The sequence below is a fragment of the Podarcis pityusensis genome (assembly GCF_964106645.2).
Source record: "Podarcis pityusensis genome assembly, chromosome: 1".
NCBI lineage: Eukaryota > Metazoa > Chordata > Lepidosauria > Squamata > Lacertidae > Podarcis > Podarcis pityusensis.
Genome location: NC_138028.1, coordinates 53,210,508 through 53,231,886, shown reverse-complemented (window position 1 = coordinate 53,231,886; position 21,379 = coordinate 53,210,508). Strand labels below are relative to the sequence as shown.

General features: G+C 41.2%; 1 protein-coding gene across 2 annotated transcripts in view; it reads left to right on the top strand.

Annotated features, from left to right (window-relative positions):
• Nucleotides 1-21,379, top strand: part of EXT2 (exostosin glycosyltransferase 2) — an 84,415-nt gene that overhangs the window by 43,363 nt on the left and 19,673 nt on the right. For both annotated transcript variants that reach the window (XM_081001734.1, XM_081001733.1), the window contains 3 exons: nt 432-563; nt 8,908-9,097; nt 20,088-20,254. In XM_081001734.1, the coding sequence (XP_080857860.1) occupies nt 432-563; nt 8,908-9,097; nt 20,088-20,254 (489 nt within the window). The remainder of the gene's footprint in view (nt 1-431; nt 564-8,907; nt 9,098-20,087; nt 20,255-21,379) is intronic.

Sequence of the window (21,379 nt, the reverse complement as noted above, 5' to 3'; positions counted from 1 at the left end):
GAATGGGTGCAGCTGGCACACTAGTGTATATAGTAGGCCTCCCCAGTCTAATGTCCTGTAGATGTTTGGGGCACACGTCCCATCTTTCCTGATCTTCAGCCATGCTGTCTGGGGCTGATGACAGTTGGAGTCAGAAACATCTGGAGGGCTCCAGGTTGGACAGCTGTGGTGATTTAGTGAATCTATGTGTTTATGGCATCACTCTGTGGGATCAGTCTGGGCTGAAACAGCCCAGTGTTAGGAGAAACTTCTGTATAACATGGTGGAGTCACTGAGAACCAGATCTGCTTTAGTCTTCAAAACCCCATCCTAGATTCAGTTTCTTAGCGACAGTTGCATGTGACACATATATGTTTCAACCATATACAGATGTTTGATATTTCTGTCTGACATAAATATGTTGTGAAAATACTATTCATTATTCTTTGCAGGCAAGATGGTTCTGGGAAGCTTACTTTCAGTCAATGAAAGCTATTGCTTTGGCAACCCTCAAGATTATCAATGACAGGATCTACCCATATGCTGCCACATCATATGAAGAATGGAATGATCCCCCAGCAATTGTAAGTAGAGCTATATTTCTATTAAATTTAATATGCTGGGCCTCTTCAAAAACAGACTCCCATTGTGATCTGCTGATATTTTATATTTTGCTGGTAAACACAAATTTCACTTAACTTTGTCCAAAATATAGCCTAAAGGGAAATATTTGTATATTAGCTTGCTACACTATTTCTCTTTTTCTCTTAAAATGGGAGTCTTAAGCTATTGTCATATGTTAGAAGGTCTAGTTTTGGCCATTGCAAACAGTTCTTAAGATAAGTGCACTGCATTTCTGCTTTAAGAAATTTGAACTACTTGTTAGCAGAGGTACTTCCAAGAAAGTGGCCGGGAAAGCTTTTTGTCTGAGAATAGTAAATGTTGGACTCAGGATGGCAAATGAGTGATTGCTGTTTGTTCAGTAGGCATGCTCTGTCTGACAATAGAAACTGATTATTATTGCTGAATTTTGGTGATTGTAGTGCTATTCCATGATTACATTGCAAAATGTAGAAGCTGAAATTGTTACTAATCTCCAATAAAGAAGTTAGGACATCTTACAAGCTTCTACTCCAGAGGGACTCTCCAGAGTAGATTTTAGGGGTGCTACAGCAGGGAGGAAATGAAAGCAGAAGTCTTGTTGTGCAAGTTGAAGTCCTCTTGCACTCCATTGGATACAACCCAGTGTGTAGCAAAACAATACCTGTGGCTCCCCTCATCCTTTTTACTGAGAATTTTAATTTATTGGTTTACTACCCCTATGACACTTGCAGAGTCAAGGGAGTGTTCATATTTGTCAGTTTATTGCATGTTTAGGGAGTTCTCCTGTGCCACCTTTTGAGCACCATTGTACAAAATGTATGGCTCTGTTTTATCATTGCTGTTTCAGTGTTCTCAAAAGGGGTGTCATAAATTGTAGTTTAACCACCACTATTTTAATAATCGCCAGGAGACCTGCTGTATGCAGAGCAATAAATGTACTTTCTCAGCAGACCTCCATTTTCTCTGTGACTGACTGCTAGAGAGCAACTTGGCTGTGAGACAGGAAAAGAGATGCCCTACTAAATGAAATAACAGATAAATACCGGTAGTTCAAAGAATGGCTCATGTGTAAGTTAGAGTGAGAGAGCAGCTAGTGCAGAGAATGGTATGAAGGTTCTACTGCTAAAACTAAGCAGTTCTTCTACTATAAGCCATCTTGGGGAAAGATTGCTTGGGACCAATATGTCAGTTGCTCTGAGCAACTCAGGGAGAGCCGATTACACAAAGATACTGCTATCTAAATGCTTGTTATACAAAAATTCACTTATCCAAACACAAGGAATTAGTACCAAAACCATGCTATACACGCTACAGATTCAGATACCCGAACAGCTGAACCTGTCATATATTCTCCTACCTCATGTCAAATGTAGCGTCCCTAATATGTTGTCTGTTCTAGTCTAAGCAGTTTGCCTAGTTGTGTAAAGTTAAGTTATAGTAGGTTTTGAAAAACTCTCCTGCTTTTCTAAAGGACTGATCTTGAGAGGGTTTTTAAAAAAAACAAACAAAAAACACCCATGAGTTTTATTAGTGTTCAGTGGGTTTAGTTGTCATGATGATGGATATCAATACTGTATTATTATATCGAGCCATCGTGTTAGCAGTGGTCTGAGAAAAGCATTTTATATAAAAACTAAAGCTATGCCTGTTGCCATGAGTACTTTAACTTACCAAACACACTGTTTGGAAAAGATTTTACAGTGCATCAGCTGAATATCTTTCAGAAATGTTTCCAGGTGAAATTTTATGGCATCTATCCTACAAAATGTAGGACAAGGTAACGACAAAGGCCTCTTAAGACCATACACTTTATAGCTATATGCAGCTTGATTGAAGGTTTTGGCACAGAGGTAGCCCAAAAATGTTCACTTAAAGAAAACTGTATTGAACCATTTTAGTTTCAGATCACTTGACACTTCAACATATCAGTTAAAATATTGGAAATGTTCAAGTGTTTCTGTAGCTGGACACTTACCTGCTTATTTGAGGAGAATATATTTCCTTTCACATGAGTAACTTGTCAGCCCTGAGAGACACCTCAACGAACAGCTATTAAAATAGCACAGGGTTTTTCTTTTGGACTGGCCAACAGATCTTTGTAGATCCTAGTCTGTTTGGACTAAGTAACAGGCATAGTCGTTGTGTGAATTATGACTTACCTTTGGAGAAACTTGCCCCTAAAATTAATGGAGTAAATACAGAAACTGTTAAAAATGCACAGACACCATGGTGCTTAGATGTCAAGGCCATGCCAACATTTAAGTAGAAGCTAATTTTGTCGTTGCTAGCAGCTGCTAAGTTTCTGTTAGTGGTAAATGAACAAATGTAGATTTGCTACCTATTACAGGTTGGTTTAACAAAACATGGAAACTCTCAGTCATGGAGAGATCTCAAACCAAATTAAAGGGGCATGAAATCCATACTCTATGGGTGACTTCTTTTTTAAGGCTCCCATTTCTTGTATGTGTAGACTCAGCAATAGCAATGCACAAAATACCATTGCACCTTAGTTCAATTTTTATTTTGTCATGGATAAGGATAGTAGAAAACTTGTTCTAGAATTTTAGGGTGGTTTTTTTTTTTTTTTAACTGAACTTGGTCTTTCTCACCATTTATAGCCTGAAATGTAAATAAACTGTAGTTTTTGCTTGGTTTATACACCTACTGCTGCCACCACCCAAACTTCCACTGATCAGGTGTCGACAGGGAAGAGGAGTGGAGTGGAGGAGGATGCGACTGAATCCACCCCCCTTTCGCCTTTTAAACTAGCTGATCATCAGGATTTTAGTTTTAAAGAGAAGTTCCAAGTTCCTGCTTGGCTGCTGGGTTATTACAAAATGCTGGCTGAAAAGGGGGAAAACAAACAAGCAATTGCTTGGCAAGTTTGAGTGCTAGTTTTAGCCTAGGTAAACTAAAGTGCTTTGCTTACTGAAGAAGTGACTGATGATACTCATTATGAAACTCAAATTCTGGATTAAGAGAAATTATGTTCAAGACATATTATGAAAATTAACACAGCATTAAGGGTTAGATCAAGACTTCCCCAGAACGGAACTTTGCTAACTAGACACAGCCTCAGGTGGAATAAAGGAGGCATTTTTCATTGGTTCCTCCTGCACCTCACTATGTCCCCTCAAAATCTGCTCTGGAAGGTTTGAGGACCCTACAGAATCATGTAAGAGGTTGGAGGGGTTGCAGAGGGAAGGAGAAATAGGTGTCAGTTTTTGCCACTCTCCTTTCCTCCAGTGGGAGCTGCCTCCTGGATCCAAATTCTTTCTGTAAATGGAAGGAGCTCTTCAGGTTTGCCCTTTGACAAGTTGTGGATGGGAAGCATGGGGGGGAATGTTGTCTCTATGCATTCAGTGGAAATACATTCTGCTTGCAGAACGAAATAAAATAAAGGTATTCCTTGTTAGGTAATTCATAATAGAAACTGCATTGAGGTGACAATAGATACTTAAAACAACCCAGCCCCCCCCCCAACCACCCTTCCTTGGAAAAATGATGTAAGTATAATTTTAGTATTAAAAAAGTGTTGGAAAGAACATTTTGATCAATGTATCATTAAATCCTCCTTACTTCTTTCATAATAGTAGTCTGTTATGGTTCAAGCTGAATATGATTTCACAATGTAATAAAATATGGCTGCTGAGAAGAAAATTGTGGGAGGGAAGGAAAATAGCACTGCTTTTGTTCATGAGAACAGTAAAAAAACATTTATTATCCCCATGTTAGCTATCCAGCAATGGGGGAGTAATATTCACCCTCATAGTGTGCATACCAGCATGTGGGCGAGACTGATGAGTGAGTAACCAGGAACAGGATCTTCAAATTGTGTTGGCTAGCTCAACAAAAATGTCCTATCACCTCAAAAAGGATCCAGAAAAAGTTCAGAAAAGTGGCAACCAAAATGATCACGGGGTTAGGGCAAGGCACTATGAGGAAATACTACAACACTTGGGACTTTTTTAGTTTAGAGGAAAAGGCAACTAAGTGTGGACATGATCGAGGTGTATAAAATCATGCATTGCATGAAGAAAATGAGTGCTAGAACTCAGGGGCATTCAGTGAAGCTGGTCATCAGAAGATTCAGGAGAGACATAAGAAAGTCCTCCTTCACACAGCGCGCAGTTAAACTATGGAATTTGCTCCCACAAGGGGTGATGATGGTCACCAATCTGAACAGCTTTAAAAGAGGATTGGACAAATTCATGGAGGATCAGGCTATCCGTAATGGCTGTTAGCTGTGTTGGAAGCAGCATACCCCTGAATACCAGTTTCTGGGAATCACATGTGGGGAATCACAGTTGTGCTCAGATCCTGCTTGCAGGTTGCGCAGGCTGAATAGGCAGGTGGTCTTCATCTTCCTTCTGCACTCCAGTCTGTGCCAGTGAAGTGGCTCAGGAGAATTATTCTATCTTCTTCTTTTTGTTCTCTTTCTGTCTTGGGGATTTATTTCATTTGATTATTTATTCAATATATTTATAGGTTGCCTTTGAAAATAAGTTTAACATCACAATAGTGTTCTTTGACTTGGGTATTGCATTGTTGGCACATAACTTCTGTTGTATTTTTAATTATTGTAATTGTGTTGGAGATAGAGTACAGATGTTTTCAGAAACAAACACTATAAATGATTATACACTAATCATTGGGAAATCAGTCATTTTCACTTATTACTCTTAAGATTAGCCCCCCCCCCCTATGAAGTTTTTCTTTTTCCATGTGGGGTGAGGTTCAGAGTCCTTCATATCTCAGGAGATGTGAATTCCATCAGGATCTTTTTTGTGGGGGGGGGGATAACTTTCTTCATTCTTTATTGAGTCTTAAAATAGTTTTAATACTGCATGCAGTTAAAGAAGAAGAAAGTTCACTTAGCCAAAGCAAAGGAAATAAATTCTCCAGTAGCAAATGGAAACTTTAAAATGTTTTGGGGTTGTTTTTTTTTGCTAAATGGCAGTCTGACACAAATGAGTCGCTTCTTGTGGAGATGTTGCTTTAAAAAAAAAATCACCAAAAGTTAGGCCAGTTTCCCAGCCTCCCACTCAGGTTCTGGATCCCAGTGCTTTGGCTTCTTTTGCTGTCTGCGGAAAGGAGACCGCTGTCAAACAGCCAGGAATGCCAGACTGAGCAGTGTGAGAGCCCTGTTGCATTGCAGAGTTGACACTTGCAACTGGATATGGCTTGTACATAAAACTGATTCACGATAAATACCCTATCAGTCTTGGGTTAATTACTGTGGCTCCTGTAATGAATATTAGCTGGTTGAGCGTTGGGAAGGCTGGCGGCTGGGGGTGGGGAGTGAGTTAGAATTGTCTGAGCCATGGCTAAGTGTCAGCACTTTGTCAAAGAAAGTGATGGATGATTACACCATCAGTACCAGTTGTGGGGAGTGTGTGAGAGAGAGTGAGAGAGATCAGTTGGTGATCTCCAATACAAGGCCTGGATGCACCTGAAACAAATGTTGACTGATGCGTTTTCTATTGTTGGGAAGAACCATCCTTATGTCACCATCAATTTCATGCCCTGCTTCCATAATAGGGATTTAATTAGGCTTCTGTTGAGTTAATTACCTGCATTGTTTGCCTTTCTCCAACAGAAGTTTGTAAGACTCAAGTAAATCATGGAGGTTTGAATTTGCCCAATTTCCTGCCGAAAGTGAGGTCAAGAGGTCCCAGACTGTAGACACACTTTTCAGGCAGGCAGCAGGGGGTTGGCTCTTAATGGTGCTTCAGCAATGCCTAAATGCCCTTTTGAAATGTTACTCTCAACTAAGGAAACTTGATTATTTTTGAGGTGGGGGCGTTCACTGTTGGATGTCAGAGTAGCAGAACATATTCTAGCTCAGCCATTCTTTGCCAGTGTCTCAATTACACAGTGGGCTCCTTTCAACAAAGTGGCACAGCTGCCTAGATGCTACATTTCTTTATCTAGACTTAGAAATGTGCTGGATGTTAAATGTACTATAAGAATTTCCATCATAGTTCTAGTATCAAAAAGTAAAACGTTGCTTTTATGATATTGTTCATTTTGAAGGCAAACCTACTGGGATCAGTAGTAAAGAGGGTCAGGCAATTTGCCTCATTTGCCATAGCCATGAATCAAAGCTGGAGCTCCAGCTATTGATTAGAGATTACTTAAAGGAAGCTTTTGATTGCTTTGTTTCATTTGTCATTTGTCTGCCCTGCCCATCATTTGTTCCTTTGCTGCATTTGCAGTACAGTGGTACCTTGCCTTAAGAACAGCCCTGGTTACCAACAATTCGGTTTATGAACTCCACAAAACCGGAAGTAGTGTCCTGGTTTGCAAACTTTACCTCAGTCTAAGAACGGAATCTGAACGGTGGAAGGGCACTGGTGGTGGGGGCCTCATTAGGGAAAGTGTGCCTCAGTTTAAGAATGGTTCCGGTTTAAGAACGGACTTCCGGAACGGATTAAGTTCGTAAACCGTGGTACCACTGTATATACATGTAATGATTAGCAGATGAACAGTGAAAGACAAGAGCTAAAGAACAACTTACATATGAGTAGGCACCCCGTCTTGTTTTAAGTGGCAAATAAGCTCCCCAACTTGCCATTGCAGGCATGAAGCTTGAAAGAATGCTACTTTTAATGTTTTGTCCAGACATTGTAAAAAATATTGTAGGAAACACCATACCTTTCCAGACAGAGGGAGCGAGACTAGTTTTTCCAGAAAAAATGCATATCTTTTCTAATCATTTCTTGTTGGTATACCACTGCACCATTTTATACCCATTGTCATTCAAGCACCAGTAACCTCCTGACTGAACTACTCTGACATGCTGTACCCAGAGCTGTCCATTGACCTTGCTATGCCATTAAATGATTCAAAATTGTGCTGTCTGACAGTTTTCTGAGATGGCGCTTATTACTCTGGTTTTATTTAATCTACAGTGACTCCCTAGTCATGGTGCTGGTTACTACTATTTAAAAGTCCTAAATGCAGTGGAGGACGCTGTGATTGCTCCACATTTAAAAAAAACTATATAAAAAAACTTGGTGCCCAGGCAAAACTAGTGTATGGGAGGATCTAGCAAAACTCTATGGCAGAGAAGATCTAAATGACTTTCCTATGAACATTAGTAGATGACTGCATCACAGTAAGCCTTCCGATCCAGCACTGTTCAAACTATTGCCGTGTTCTGTAGTGTTTTGTATTACAGCTCCCATCATCTGCCATCATGGGCCATGCTTACTGGGGCTGAAGGGAGTTGAAATCCAAAACTTCTGGAGGGACAGTAGGTTGGGCAAGGATGGTCTCTTTAGGACACACATCCCTTCCAGCTGCCCCTGACAGTTGGGAGATTCCCTAGAGCATTCTTCAATAAAGTGTGAGTGGTTCTTGTTGGAAGTGAAAATTGAGAATATCCATATGTGCAACAAAATTATTTAGCTGCATATCAGACTCTGTTGATCCTAGCCAATATGTTACAATGTCCTATGCAAGGGTGAAGTTAATGCCCTAGTTTTTCATAGGCCTAGATTTAAAAAAAAAAATCTGCTTTCCCCCGTCTATATTCTTTAATGTTAGTCTTTGATTGTGTCTCTGGGAAAAGAAATGTATACTACAAAATGCATTCAGTTGGGACTCTACATTTTGGCTCTACTGTGCCTTATCTGCATTTCTGCCAGCTAAATTGGCTTCCTTATGATGGTAAAATAAGTCTTTTAAAAGTATTTAGGGAACATTAGGTGGAGTAAATAACTAAAGTTGATCTTTGCCTCTTTTCTTGTTTTTTAAAATGCTTGAAAGGTAGACTGTTTAAAACCATAGAACAAGCCTATTTTTGTTGAAGGTTGCTTTTTTATCCTTCTGTATTGAACCAAGAGTATGTTTTCTTTTTTATTTGTGCCCATTTTGTGTCAGGTTTATTAATTTGCCTCTTTTTACTTCATTCCCCCCCAGAAATTGTGGCACTAGGCTGGTTTTCTGTTTGTTGGCCTAGTCTGAATTCATATAAAGATTAAGCTTCCTTTTGGGAAGAGAGATGTGGGGATGAAGCAAGCCAGGGTAGCCGAATCTTTCTGATTTTCCAGTAATCTGTCTTTTATTCTCCGGTAGCCCTGAACATACTTGATAGTTTTTATTATGACTTGAACAAATGCACAGAACATGTTTATATTTAACCGAGATTGGTGTTTTATCACAAAAAGAGGCTTTGAAAGACCAGTTTCCCCTCTAAAATGCTTAATGTGTTGGTGTGCTGATCTGGTCCTAATGATGGAAATTGCATTCAGTTGATTTATTCCAATTTTATTACTGAAAAGTGACCTTTGTTTAATCCTACTTCTTTCCTTTTTGCAGAAATGGAGCAGCGTAAGCAATCCACTATTTCTTCCGCTGATTCCACCTCAGTCGCAAGGCTTCACTGCTATTGTCCTGACCTATGATCGGGTTGAGAGCCTCTTTAGAGTCATCACTGAAGTCTCAAAGGTGCCCAGCCTTTCAAAGTTGTTAGTAGTTTGGAACAACCAGAACAAAGTTCCACCAGAAGGTAAGTTGTGGGGAACCAAGCTCCTCCTATGAGGTGACCCATTTTTCCTTTACACCCTGGCTTGAAGTCATGTCATGCTGAAAACAGAAGAGCTTCCTTCATAAGCATGGGGATGAGCCAAGCCATGCCTGTGAAGGAACTCACTGGGGCTTGAAGTCACCTCTCAAACGCTGATTGGCAGTGACTTAAAGCCTCTCTTCCAACAGGGATCAATTGCTCTCCAGAGTTCATGAGTGTTGCTGATTCTGGCAGGGCTTGCATCTGGCCTCTAAATTAAAAAGGCACTGGGTGCAAGCTCTGCTAATCGTAGAACAATCAGGAGCACCACTTTTAAGGTTCCTGATTGTTCCTTAACAGCCACATCTTGACCTGCACCACAGTTGATGTCATATACAATGTTGGCTTGGAGGAAATTGCCTCATGAGCCAAATTAGGACCACTGCTGTGCCTAACTAGGTCTGTGGTACCAAGGCTTCACATACCTGCCTTAACAGCTTAAGCACAATATTCTTTGGAGCCTACTTTTGACCGTACTATTGAGGAAGGAGAAGTATTTTTTGTGATTGTCCATCAGTTGTGGAACTCTGTTAAGAACGCTGTGAAAGTTGAAGCCTTTGAAAAATGTTGTGGATACTGTACTTCACTGTTTAATGGCTTTTAGTGCCCAGATTTTAAGTAGATGCGCAGTAATGTGAATTCCTAAATGTAATTTAATTTCAGTATAACCATCTTGAGAAAAAGCAGAATAGAAATTAAAATACAGTGGTTCAAGGCACAAGTATACTTGATTCTATAACTCCACAAATTATTTCTCTTCCCTTGTCTCCTTTTAAACAAGTTATGCAACTTCCATGTTCAGATTTTCAAAATCACAAAGTAGATCACTTACTTGGCAAGTCGTGAAATATTACTATAAAAGGAAAATATGCACTTAAAATAAAATATTGGGTGCTGCTCTGTTCAGCTATTAAGTCGAAAGCAACCACAGACTGTTTGCCAATGGAAGTTTTCCTTCCCTGCCAGACCATACTCATGAAAATACTGACCAATTGTTTAAAAGCTAGGTTTCATCTCATGAATGACTCTGGTGTGCCAGTGCTTATTGCTTTTCCAAGCCCTATTTGTTACCTTCAGTTCTCACTTCATTGTACTCTTGTTCTTCTAAATAGAGCAAATCCTACCAAAATTTAACAGTGAACCTTTTCATGAACTTTAATATCAGTATATTTCAAATGTCCCATGAAATTACTGCTTAGACCCTAGAATGTTGTATGCCATCTCAACCAAACTGCATGTTCATCTACCAGTGATGAGTAAATGTTAACTGACGGTTAGTGAATTTCACTTTTTTGCTTTGAGGTAATAGAATTATCAAGTGTATAATTGAACATTTCATTTCTGCATGAAGCCTGATTTTGCTGAACTTCCCATTGCTTGAAATTCTCTAGAATCTAAATGCATTCTCAAAGTCAGAATGTTTAACCCAGGGATGCAGGCCTCCAGGACACTGTCAGGCCATGCCCCCTCCCCAGCACTCTCTTTGAGTGCTTTTGCCTGGCCGAATGTGCTCTTGAACTCTGTTAATGCCTCTTGCTTGCCTGGATGGAAGGAAGGGGTGTGTGTGTGTGTGTGTGTGTGTGTGTGTGTGTGTGTAGGTGTGTGTGTGTAAAAACCTCTGGCTTTTGCATGGCTGAAATTTAGTCTACTGTATAAAGGTAAGAGTTTCATCTGTTATTCTTCTCCCATATGCTTCTGGGCCTGATCACTTTTATCTCAGGCCACCCATGAGGAACTGTGGCCTTCACGTTACCAGGTTCCCACAGCTAATTTAACCCGTGGTCCTTTTGCAGTATACATTAAATTGTGAGAAGTGGTGTTACAGGGAACCAGGCAGAGGGCCTTCTTGGTAGCCGTGCCTGCCCCGTGGAATGCCTTCCCATCAGATGTCAAGGAAATAAGCAGCCATCTGTCTTTTAGAAGACATCTGAAGGCAGCCCTGTATAGGGAAGTTTTAAATGTTTGATATTTTACTGTGTCTGATGTTTTAATTTGTTGGGAGCCGCCCAGAGCGTTTGGGGCAACCCAATCAGATGGGTGGCATATAAATTATTATTATTATTATTATTATTATTATTATTAAAATAGAAATGTGTGTTTCTTTCTTAAGATCTGTTTTGAACATATATTTCCATTCCAATAAACTAAACAATAAAACGTACATATACCAATATATATTCCAACGTTTCTTGACATATTGCCCTTTGGTATAATATGCATGTGCCACATAACTTTGTGTGCAGAAAATGAAGGATGCCATTTAAGAGGTTGAGGAAGGGTAGGTATTGACCTCTAGTAGTAGTAGATGCCACCAAGCAGTGCTGGGTGGTATATCAAATGAAACTTTCACCTTAGAAATCCTCCCAAACTTGACATGCTTAGTGGTGTACAGGGGGCATACTGTGACCTGTTTGCTGAGTACTTAAAGGATAATTCCTTGTAGTTACTTCAGCCTGAATGCTAAAATTGTGCAGTGCAGTCTGGGAGCTGCTCGGAGCACTGTGCAGTCCTGTTTTGTGGTACGTGTTTTGATTGCTATGGCATGAGGACAAAGACAAGGTGATTAGAAGGGTCCAGCATTATGTACTAGCACATCGTTCCTCTTGGCTTATTACATCTAACAGAAGGGGCTGTCTGCCTGGGTCCACAAATGAAAGTGATGAAATACTCCATGTTTGGAGTGGTCCCAGCTACCTTTAGAATGGGCAGTTACAAGGTCACGTCTAAAGAGAGCCTTCCTGAATTCTAAGTATTGCAACAAGTACTGACTGGCTGTGAAAAAGCCCCTCTTCAGTAAAGTGCACAAGTGGCTGCTTGTCAGCTCCAAGCCCTTTTGGAAGATTATCTGAATCCATTTTAACCTGAATCCCTGATTGTGAACTGCTTTTACAGCACTTGAGTGCTGAGAGTACAGGTTATAATGGCCTACAACGAATAAACCCTGTGGCCTATTGTGCTTGCTTATGGATCTCTAGTCAAAGACAGTCAAAGCTAAAGTGATCGCACCAGCCATAACTTGCTGAGTAACCATGGATTGGATATGCTGCCAAGCTAGGAGGAAGATGGAGTAACTTGCTGCCCACTCTTACCTTCCACACTTGAGCATATGCCTTGAACCTGCTGCACTCCAGTTTTCTTGGCGAAGAAGTCACTGACTGCCTACTGCTGTTCACCAGAACTTCTCAGAATCATTGGTCAGCTTGGGATAAAGAAAAGGGCATGGCATGTTGCACCCTTCTCCGCAGCCCAGACCAAGCTCCAACAGTTGCTTTAGGAGTGGAGATTTATTTAGGGGTCCATCCTCCTCCAGTGCTCTCTCCTTTTTGTTTGTTTCTTTCTAGCAACTGGACAAAAGAATAGTGAAGGAGTATAATAATAATAATAATAATAATAATAATAATAATAAATTTTATTTATATCCCGCCCTCCCTGGCCGAAGCCGGGCTCAGGGCGGCTAACAACACTAAAATAGTACAACATTATAAAAACATTATAAAAAATTAATTAAAATCAAAATTGATGGCAACCATAAACTAAAGTTTTGTAAAGATTGCCAAAGGAGGGAGTCAGGCTGCGCCCTGACCAAAGGCCTGGTGGAACAGCTCTGACTTGCAGGCCCTGCGGAAAGATGTCAAGTCCTGCAGGGCCCTTGTCTCTTGTGACAGAGCGTTCCACCAGGTTGGAGCCGCAGCCGAAAAAGCCCTGGCTCTAGTTGAGGCCAGCCTAACCTCTCTGTGGCCTGGGACCTTCAAGATGTATGGGATCCGGATCCCTCTCTTTGTGTTTCTTGAGGAAGCGAAGTTGTGCGAGGGAAGTTAGAAGTAGGTGGGGGTTCATATCTTCATACATACAGGTTCATACATATACGTATACACACAGAATTGTGTGTGTTGCCCTGTCCAAGTTCACACACTGATTTCTGGGTGTGTGTTTCTACTTTCTAGTTATATAAATAAAAACATGCACTTTCTTTCTAGTACTTTGAGCTGTTGTGCTTTTAGTGTGTCAAAGAGATAGAATACTAGAAACGATTTGGGGTAGAAAGGGGTTGATTATGTGAACACTGATTGGTCAGTTGATTACTGGTCAGCTTTATCTGATGCATGTAGTTCATAGATACTGAAATATTGTGCATTTGGGTGAAATATTTTTGTACCTTTGAATAAAAGAAGCCTGTCTGAAGCTTTGTGATAAAATGTATGTGTCCTGCCTCTTGAGAGCAGAACAATCCTTGGGTTTCTTAAGCTCACATGGCTTCTTACCATCTCTCCCCTGTGTGTGTACATGTTTGTTTATTTAATCCTGAGATTTGGATGAAGCCAAATTATTTGATAGCAAAATTGTCATGGCCAAGTAGTATTTCACTATTTTTAAACTTAAAACTCTGTTCATTGTAGCAGATCATTATATAACCCTTTTTCATTGATATACTGTTGAAAATATATTACGTTGTTGACATGAAAAATAATTGGCCCTGAAGGTCATAGGTTTGTTTCCTTACTGAGACTTAGTTATTTAGCTTTACTTTCTAATAGGTACGTATTTTAATAACTTTCTTATGTGACCGCCAGCTACCCCCTTCATCTATGTATTTTTAACACTTGGATAGGTTGTGGAATGTCCTGGTCTGCTGTCGAGGGGTTTAATTTAATTTGTTTTAATTCAAATGCATACAGTTCGTTCCACCTAGCTCTTTGGTAGGATAGCAGAACTTGGTTTCACTAAGTCTTTCATTCAGTCTGTCTATTACGGCTCCTAATCCTTGGACTTCAAAGCTTCTGCCATTTATAGCCTATTAAAGCCAGGAAGTTTCTGATGGATTAGGACAAGGAATGAGTTTGAAGTTAGTAATGCACACCGCTGTCAACGATAAGGTCTAGTTTATTACCCTACGGTAGTATCTGCACATTTATGGCTATTCTCTTTTAATTGGTTATAGTAAAGCTGGGACCATTAACCTGGTTGAGTATCAAATGTAGGATATCCTGGCCAGTGCTGTATAGGGAACACATTTCTGGCTTTGAGCAAAGTCAGGTACGTTTTCTGTTATTTGAACCAGTTGTATTTTTGATATACATTAATGGGAACTAGAAAGAGAACATCAAAGGTAATTTTTGCTCATGATGGCCCTACAGTAAATTCAGATTTGAAATTGGTTCTTAATATTGGCTACCGCATCGGTGGATATAAAGGCAGTTAGCTTATCCACCTCTCCCCACAATTCCCCATTGATGGCGCCATAGTTACTGTGTAAAGTCATCTCTCTTTATGTATTACCAATTCTCAATTTGTAACTTGGTTGTATAATAAAAAATATTGTAAGCCTTTGCTACAGGCTTACAAAAATTAAAAGGAAATAAACTGAACTCGTGCCAGTGTTCACTGTAAGAGTGTAAAGTTACAGGCAAGTTTGAAGCCCCCACCCTAGTATCTTAATGATTACCTGACATTTCTGAAATGTGCTTCTTCTGTTTTATTTTAAAATGAAACAATACTAACAAACATGTTGCAAGATTGTAAATCGTGTAAATTGAAGTCAGGCATAATGTTGTGTGACATAGCATGAAACTATTAATTGCACAAAATCTAGAACTTGTGCTCTTCCACCTTGGTCCTTAGAAGCTCAGGGAACTATAATTGTAGTAAAATCCAGAAATTAACAAAAACAGGTTGTTTCCATTAACAAAGGTAGCAACGCTAGACTCCCCAGCTCAAGAATTGGTTTCTGAATAAAGAATCAGGAGGACCTTTCTGAGCTGTATTGTGTGCAGCTGCAACATAAGGTCTACTGCATTCTTACAACTGAAAGATCTTTCCAATCTGGGTTCAGGCCTGGCTAAGGAACTGAGTCAGCCTTGGTCGCCCTGATGAATGACCTTTGCAGAGTGCAGGGCAGGGGGAGTGTGACATTGCACCTGCTTCTTGATCTCTTCTTGGCATTTGATCCCTTCAACCATGGTATCGTCTTTGACTGGCTCTAGGGAATGGGAATTGGGGGCACTGTATTACAGTGGCTCCAATCCTACCTTCGGGACCGAGTCCAGAGCGTAGCATTTGTAGAGTGCCTTTCTGGCCCCTGGCAGCTACATTCTGGGGTATCGCAGGGGACTATCTTATCTCTGATGCTATTTAATATCTACATGAAGCCGTTGGGAAGTGGTCCTTGGGAGTTTCAGGGCAAGGTGCTATCAGTATGCTGATGACACTCAGCTCTGTTTCTCCATAACATCTGAATCATCCATGGTGAAATGGATGAGGGTTAGAAAAGCTGAGCTTGAATCATGACAAGACAATGGCAGTGTGGATGAGTAGCTCCATTGTCTGAGAAATTGGTCAGTTGCCTGCCCTGGATGGGGTTGCACTCCCCTCTGAAGGAGCGGGTTCACAGTCTGGGTTGCTTCTGGATCTATCTGCCACTGGATGCTCAGGTAGCCTCAGTAGCTATAAGTGCCTTTTACCAACTGTGGGTGGTTCCACAGCTACAGCCATTCCTCAACCAGGAAAGCCTTGCCACCGTAGTTCATGCACTAGTTACTTCAGGAATAGATTATTGCAGTGCACTCTTATGTGGGGCTTCCTTCACAAATTAATCTGGAAGCTGCAGTTAGTTCAAGATGCTGCAGCACAACTGCTGACGGGAGTGAGGCCTTGTCAGCATTTACACATGTGCTCAGAGATCTGCATTGGTTGCCAATTTGCTACCGGACCAAGTTCAAGGTGTTAACATTAGCACATAAAGCCCATAACAAGTTGGGACCAGTTTACCTATGAGGTCGCCTTATGCCACATCTGCCCACTCGACCACTTCGATCAGCAGAATTGGCACTACTACAGGTGCCCCGTAACACCTGTTCTACCTTTAAAAGAACTTGATCATTTAGTGTGGCAGTGTCCACACTTTGCAACAATTTTAATCTGTTTTAGTATTTTAACTTTTGTATGTTTTAAAGTAGGGTTTTCTTGATTTTACTGTTTTATCTTTTGAGGGGTATTTTGTTTTTGTTTCTTTTGTTTTTTCAATCCCAATCAAGTGTTTTATCAATTTTATGAAATAAATAAATAAAATAATGAATGAATCCAGAAGTGTCAGCTTACAGTATCAAATCTTTCAGAAAGCCATAAATGCTCTCTCATCGGAGTATTATAATAATAATAATAAATAATAAATTTTATTTATATCCCGCCCTCCCCAGCCGAAGCCGGGCTCAGGGCGGCTAACAACAATCAAATAATCAAAAAATCAAATAATCACACAATCTAAAAATATTTCATTATAAAAATTAATTAAATCAAATTGATGGCAACCAATTAAGCAAAGTTCTGTGCAGGTTGCCAGAGGAGGGAGTCAGGCTGCGCCCTGATCAAAGGCCTGGCGGAACAACTCTGTCTTGCAGGCCCTGCGGAAAGATGTCAAGTCCCGCAGGGCCCTAGTCTCTTGTGACAGAGCATTCCACCAGATTGGAGCCGCAGCCGAGAAGGCCCTGGCTCTAGTTGAGGCCAGCCTAACCTCTCTGAGGCCTGGGACCTTGAGGATGTTATTATTTGCAGACCGTAGGTTTCTCTGTGGGGCATACCAGGAGAGGCGGTCCCGTAGGTACGAGGGTCCTAGGCCGTATAGGGCTTTAAAGGTTAAAACCAGCACCTTAAACCTGATCCTGTACTCCACCGGGAGCCAGTGCAGCTGGTATAGTACCGGATGAATGTGATCTCGCAGCGAAGACCCCATAAGGAGTCTCGCCGCGGCATTCTGCACCCGCTGGAGTTTCTGGGTCAGTCTCAAGGGCAGCCCCACGTAGAGCGAGTTACAATAATCCAGTCTGGAGGTGACCGTCGCATGGATCACAGTGGCTAGGTCAGGGCGAGAGAGATAAGGGGCCAACTGCTTAGCTTGGCGGAGATGAAAAAATGCCGCCTTTGTTATAGCTGTAATCTGCGCCTCCATAGAAAGGGAGGTATCGAAGATTACACCCAAACTCTTAACGGACGGTGCTGGCACTAATTGCACCCCCGCAAGAGATGGGAGTTGCCCCCTCAATCCCATATCGTCCCGACCCAGCCAGAGGACCTCTGTCTTCGAAGGATTTAACTTCAACCGGCTCCCACGTAACCATCCAGCCACAGCTTCCAGACATCTGGTCAGTGTGTCTGGGGCCGAGTCAGGATGGCCATCCATCAACAGATAGAGTTGGGTGTCATCAGCATACTGATGGCAACCCAGCCCAAAACTCCGGACAAGCTGGGCGAGGGGGCGCATAAAGATGTTAAAAAGCATCGGAGAGAGAATCGCACCCTGAGGCACTCCACACACCAAGGAGTGGCGCGATGACAATTCCCCCCCAAGCGCCACCCTCTGTCCCCGACCAGAGCTTTTTAAAGAGCTTTTGAGGGCTATTGGCTGCATGTATGTAAATAGATAGTTAGACATCATTAGCAGAGTGTTCAGTGTGTAAGGAGGATTGTCAGCTCAGCCAGAGTGCCAACAAATGCATATGACTTGCACATAGGATATTAATTTTAAAAAAGAGACTGCTTGGAAGCTTTGCAATGTTATAGGAGAAACTGATGTTTTTCACTTAGTCTGCATTTGCTAAAATAAATATTGTGGTCTAAATGTCTGCTGCTAGAAATATTTGTGTAGGCAGAAACATTATTATAATTCTCCCTTCTTATCCAATAACTTTTCATTAACATTTAACTCTAAACTGATGGTTTTTAAGCTCAAGAAAGTTATGCAGAGTGGGTAAAAGTTACAATATTAAGAGTTGATCTCGTTTCCACTGCTATTGCCACACCATATTCTACAACTTGAAATTGCTGTCACCTCCATAGCATCCTCACTTCACTATTGGTAGTTATACCTATATGACGTTTAGATAACACATGAATCTCTAACACAATTTATTCCTGCTCCTTAGCAATGCTGACAGTAGAAGGATATTAATTTAGTGAGCTTATCTCTATTTAGATGCAATGCAAAAAGTAAAAAATAAAAAAGTTTCCTTTTTCAATCTGAAACGATGCACAACCTGCTAAAGATGGATATCTATCTGTCTATCCCAGCCTTCCCTTAAAGAACGTGGGGGTGACACATCTGGCCTTAGCCTGTTTCTTCTCACTATGACCTTTTGAGGTAAAACTAAACTAAGATAGTGCCTTAGGCCACCCGGTTCAGTAAACAGGATCTGTCTGTTAATTTCTTGCAATTGTTTGGAGTTAAGGAAATATACAAAAACATACAAAAATTAAATTGTCTACTACTGAGAGCGACAAGAATTTTTGTTTGGGTAAGGAACTTATATTTAGGTCATCACAGTGTCACAGAACATGGCTCTAGAAAGCCCCCATTTCCTCCTCTCATCTTCTCTTGTGTCTCACTAGATACTCACATGGCTCCGTTCCTCTTCCATCTCATCTGATTCATACCTAGCCTTTTCTGGAGTGTATACCTTATTGCCCCTCTCTGTAGCTTGCGTGTATTTGTGTACACACAAAGTGTGTGTTCTGCCACTGAACCAAGGCCTCACTAAGAGTGCTAGTAAGAATTAATTATATAAAACATTTTTTAGTTTTAACAAGGGCCACCTTGGAGTAGGAAACTGAAATGATTATATTTCCAAAACCTCTCACTCTGTATTTCTTGTTTCTTTTGCTCATCTGGGCCAATTCCGCCTTTCTTAAAACCCCTCCAAGGTAAACTTTCTTTTCATAGTTGTTTAGTGTGGTTTGGAAAGGGGTACAGTTTTCCTAAGGAAGCTGTCTCAGGTATTATGTTTGGATGCCAGCATCTGAAGTGTGCAGAACTTTATATGTTCTTTTGGAGTACTCTGTAAACTATGAAATCAGACTCTCCTAGCAGTGAAAATGGACATCTGACCATAATCTCCATCAACTGTGTTTTCAGGAAACAGAGATGTTTTCATGTACATCTGTTTTATGTGTACCTACTAATACCATATGATGTCAGTCACAGAGCAGTGAAAGGGATCTCTTAGGCCTGATAACAGTACTAAGATCAGAGAGAATGTCTCCTTGTGAGTAAAAGGCAGGAGAGGGATCTCTTGTCTGGTCTTAGTGCCAAGCACCACAGTGCCATGATTGGCAATGAGCCCTCTGCCTGCCTTTTCTGTAAAGTGCAGGCAGAGGGTTCTTTCCAGTTACCCCCTTCTCCCAGATCTGGAGTGGAGAGGGCTGGGAGTACCGAGTGAGTTACTGACCTGCTTGCCTGATGTGTTGGAGTGCATGTATGAGTGTTAGAGAGTGCTGAGTGCTTGGTGTCTGGTGATGTGTATTTGTAACAAAGGGAAGATAGGGGTACATACTTTTTTCCCCTTTTTGGGGGGGTTGTCCCATCTACTTTTGCCCCATCAGTCATTGGAATGTGTGCATGCAAACGCACGCACACACCCAGAGAGAGAGAGAGAGAGAGAGAGAGAGAGAGAGAGAGAGAAAGTATGGTTTCCCCACCCCTGTATTAAATAATGATGTATGTTCTTAATGCTAGTAGTATTCAAAGTCGTACCTGTATGTCAAGGTTGTTTGAATTAATTGGAGTGTCGGAATACATTGGATGAAGTTCAGTGTTGTGCAGTTATAAATGTTGCATCAGTGCAAGCATATCAGCTTGCGAGACAAAATTATTCCCTCTCCCCTCTCACTGCATGCTGTTCTGGGGTTCTCCCACAGCCATTTGTGAGAGGAGGAGAGGGGGGAACAGTCCCATTGTGCAAGCAGACATCCATGCGTAGTGCATCCACTGATAGGGTTTGTCAAGTGAATCCTTCCCATAGTTTAATTGTCCTGCTGTACTCATGGCCTAGTACATCCATAGAGCACAAGGACTTGATTGGGGGATGGGGGGGGGAGGTGTAATAAAACTGCAGATGAGATACAGCAAAAATGCAAATAAAATCTTAGATTTTGTTCTTCTTCACAGAAACTGTTTGGCCGAAAGTTCGAGTGCCACTAAAGGTTGTACGGACCACAGAAAACAAGTTGAGTAACCGCTTCTTCCCCTATAATGAGATTGAAACGGAAGCAGTGTTGGCCATTGATGATGACATAATCATGTTGACATCAGATGAGCTGCAGTTTGGTTATGAGGTAAGACGGCTTCTGCTTTTTGCATGACTTGAGTTGATTGAGTTAAATGCTTCTGGGGACAAATCCTCAGCTAAAATGTTCTTAACCTTCAAGTAGTGCCATGATGCATAATCAGCATAAAGTTCTTGCAGCTATCCAGGAAATGTTGTTAATCTTCAGAAAATATTATCTTTGCATTTTGCTGCCCTTGCTCCCCAGCATGGAGGGAGGATTAGTTATAGTTCTTTTCCAACTCATATGCAAGGTTAGCACATAAAGATGTGTGCCAGAGAGCCTGAAAGATGAAACTCTTGGACAGAAGCAGAGGGGAAACTATATTTGTATTTCTCTCATGATGCTTTTTGGGGATTTCCAAAACCTGTCTTTCTGTGTTGCCCGTTTAGTCTTCTACTATAAGCAAAAGTTTGTCTACAGCACATTGGATGATTATTATGACATAGGCCTCCCCAAAATGTTCAGGACAGCTTAAATTAAAATAGAAACAAATTAAATATACAATAACCATAGGAATGATACCATAAAATATGAAGCAGCATAAAAATAAGTCAAGAGCAGAAAATAAAACAGCACATTCCACAACCAGGATGCTACCACTGAAAAGGCCCTATAACCACCTGCCACACCCTACCTGGCAGGAGTCCCTGGAGAAGGGATTCGAAGATCCTGGAGTGACTGCTACAGCTATTACTAGCCCTCATCCAACCCACCACTATGTCTAGATACTGGTTTAGGGCTTGCATGGCCACACAACAAATTTCCTAAAGATCATCCCCAACAGCTTCATATTGGGGGTGTGAGTGTGCCCAGCAGTATTTCACAACACAGCTGCCTGTGACAATCACCCAGTACCATTCTCTGAAACTAACCCCATAGATAGGAGCCAGACCACAGAGTCTGTCCAGGATGATGCCATCAAAAGGAACTAAGAGCTAAACCAGAAGCAACAGGGTCACACTCCCCTTATTCTTATCTCGATAATGGTCATCAGTCAAGGTGACCAAGAGCAGTGCAGTCCTGTCACCAGGCCTGAACACAAACTGATAAAAGGTATAGAAAATCTGTATAACTTACAACCCTATTGAGACTCTTCTCCTCCCAAAAGAACATTAGCATCCAGGTGGTAGC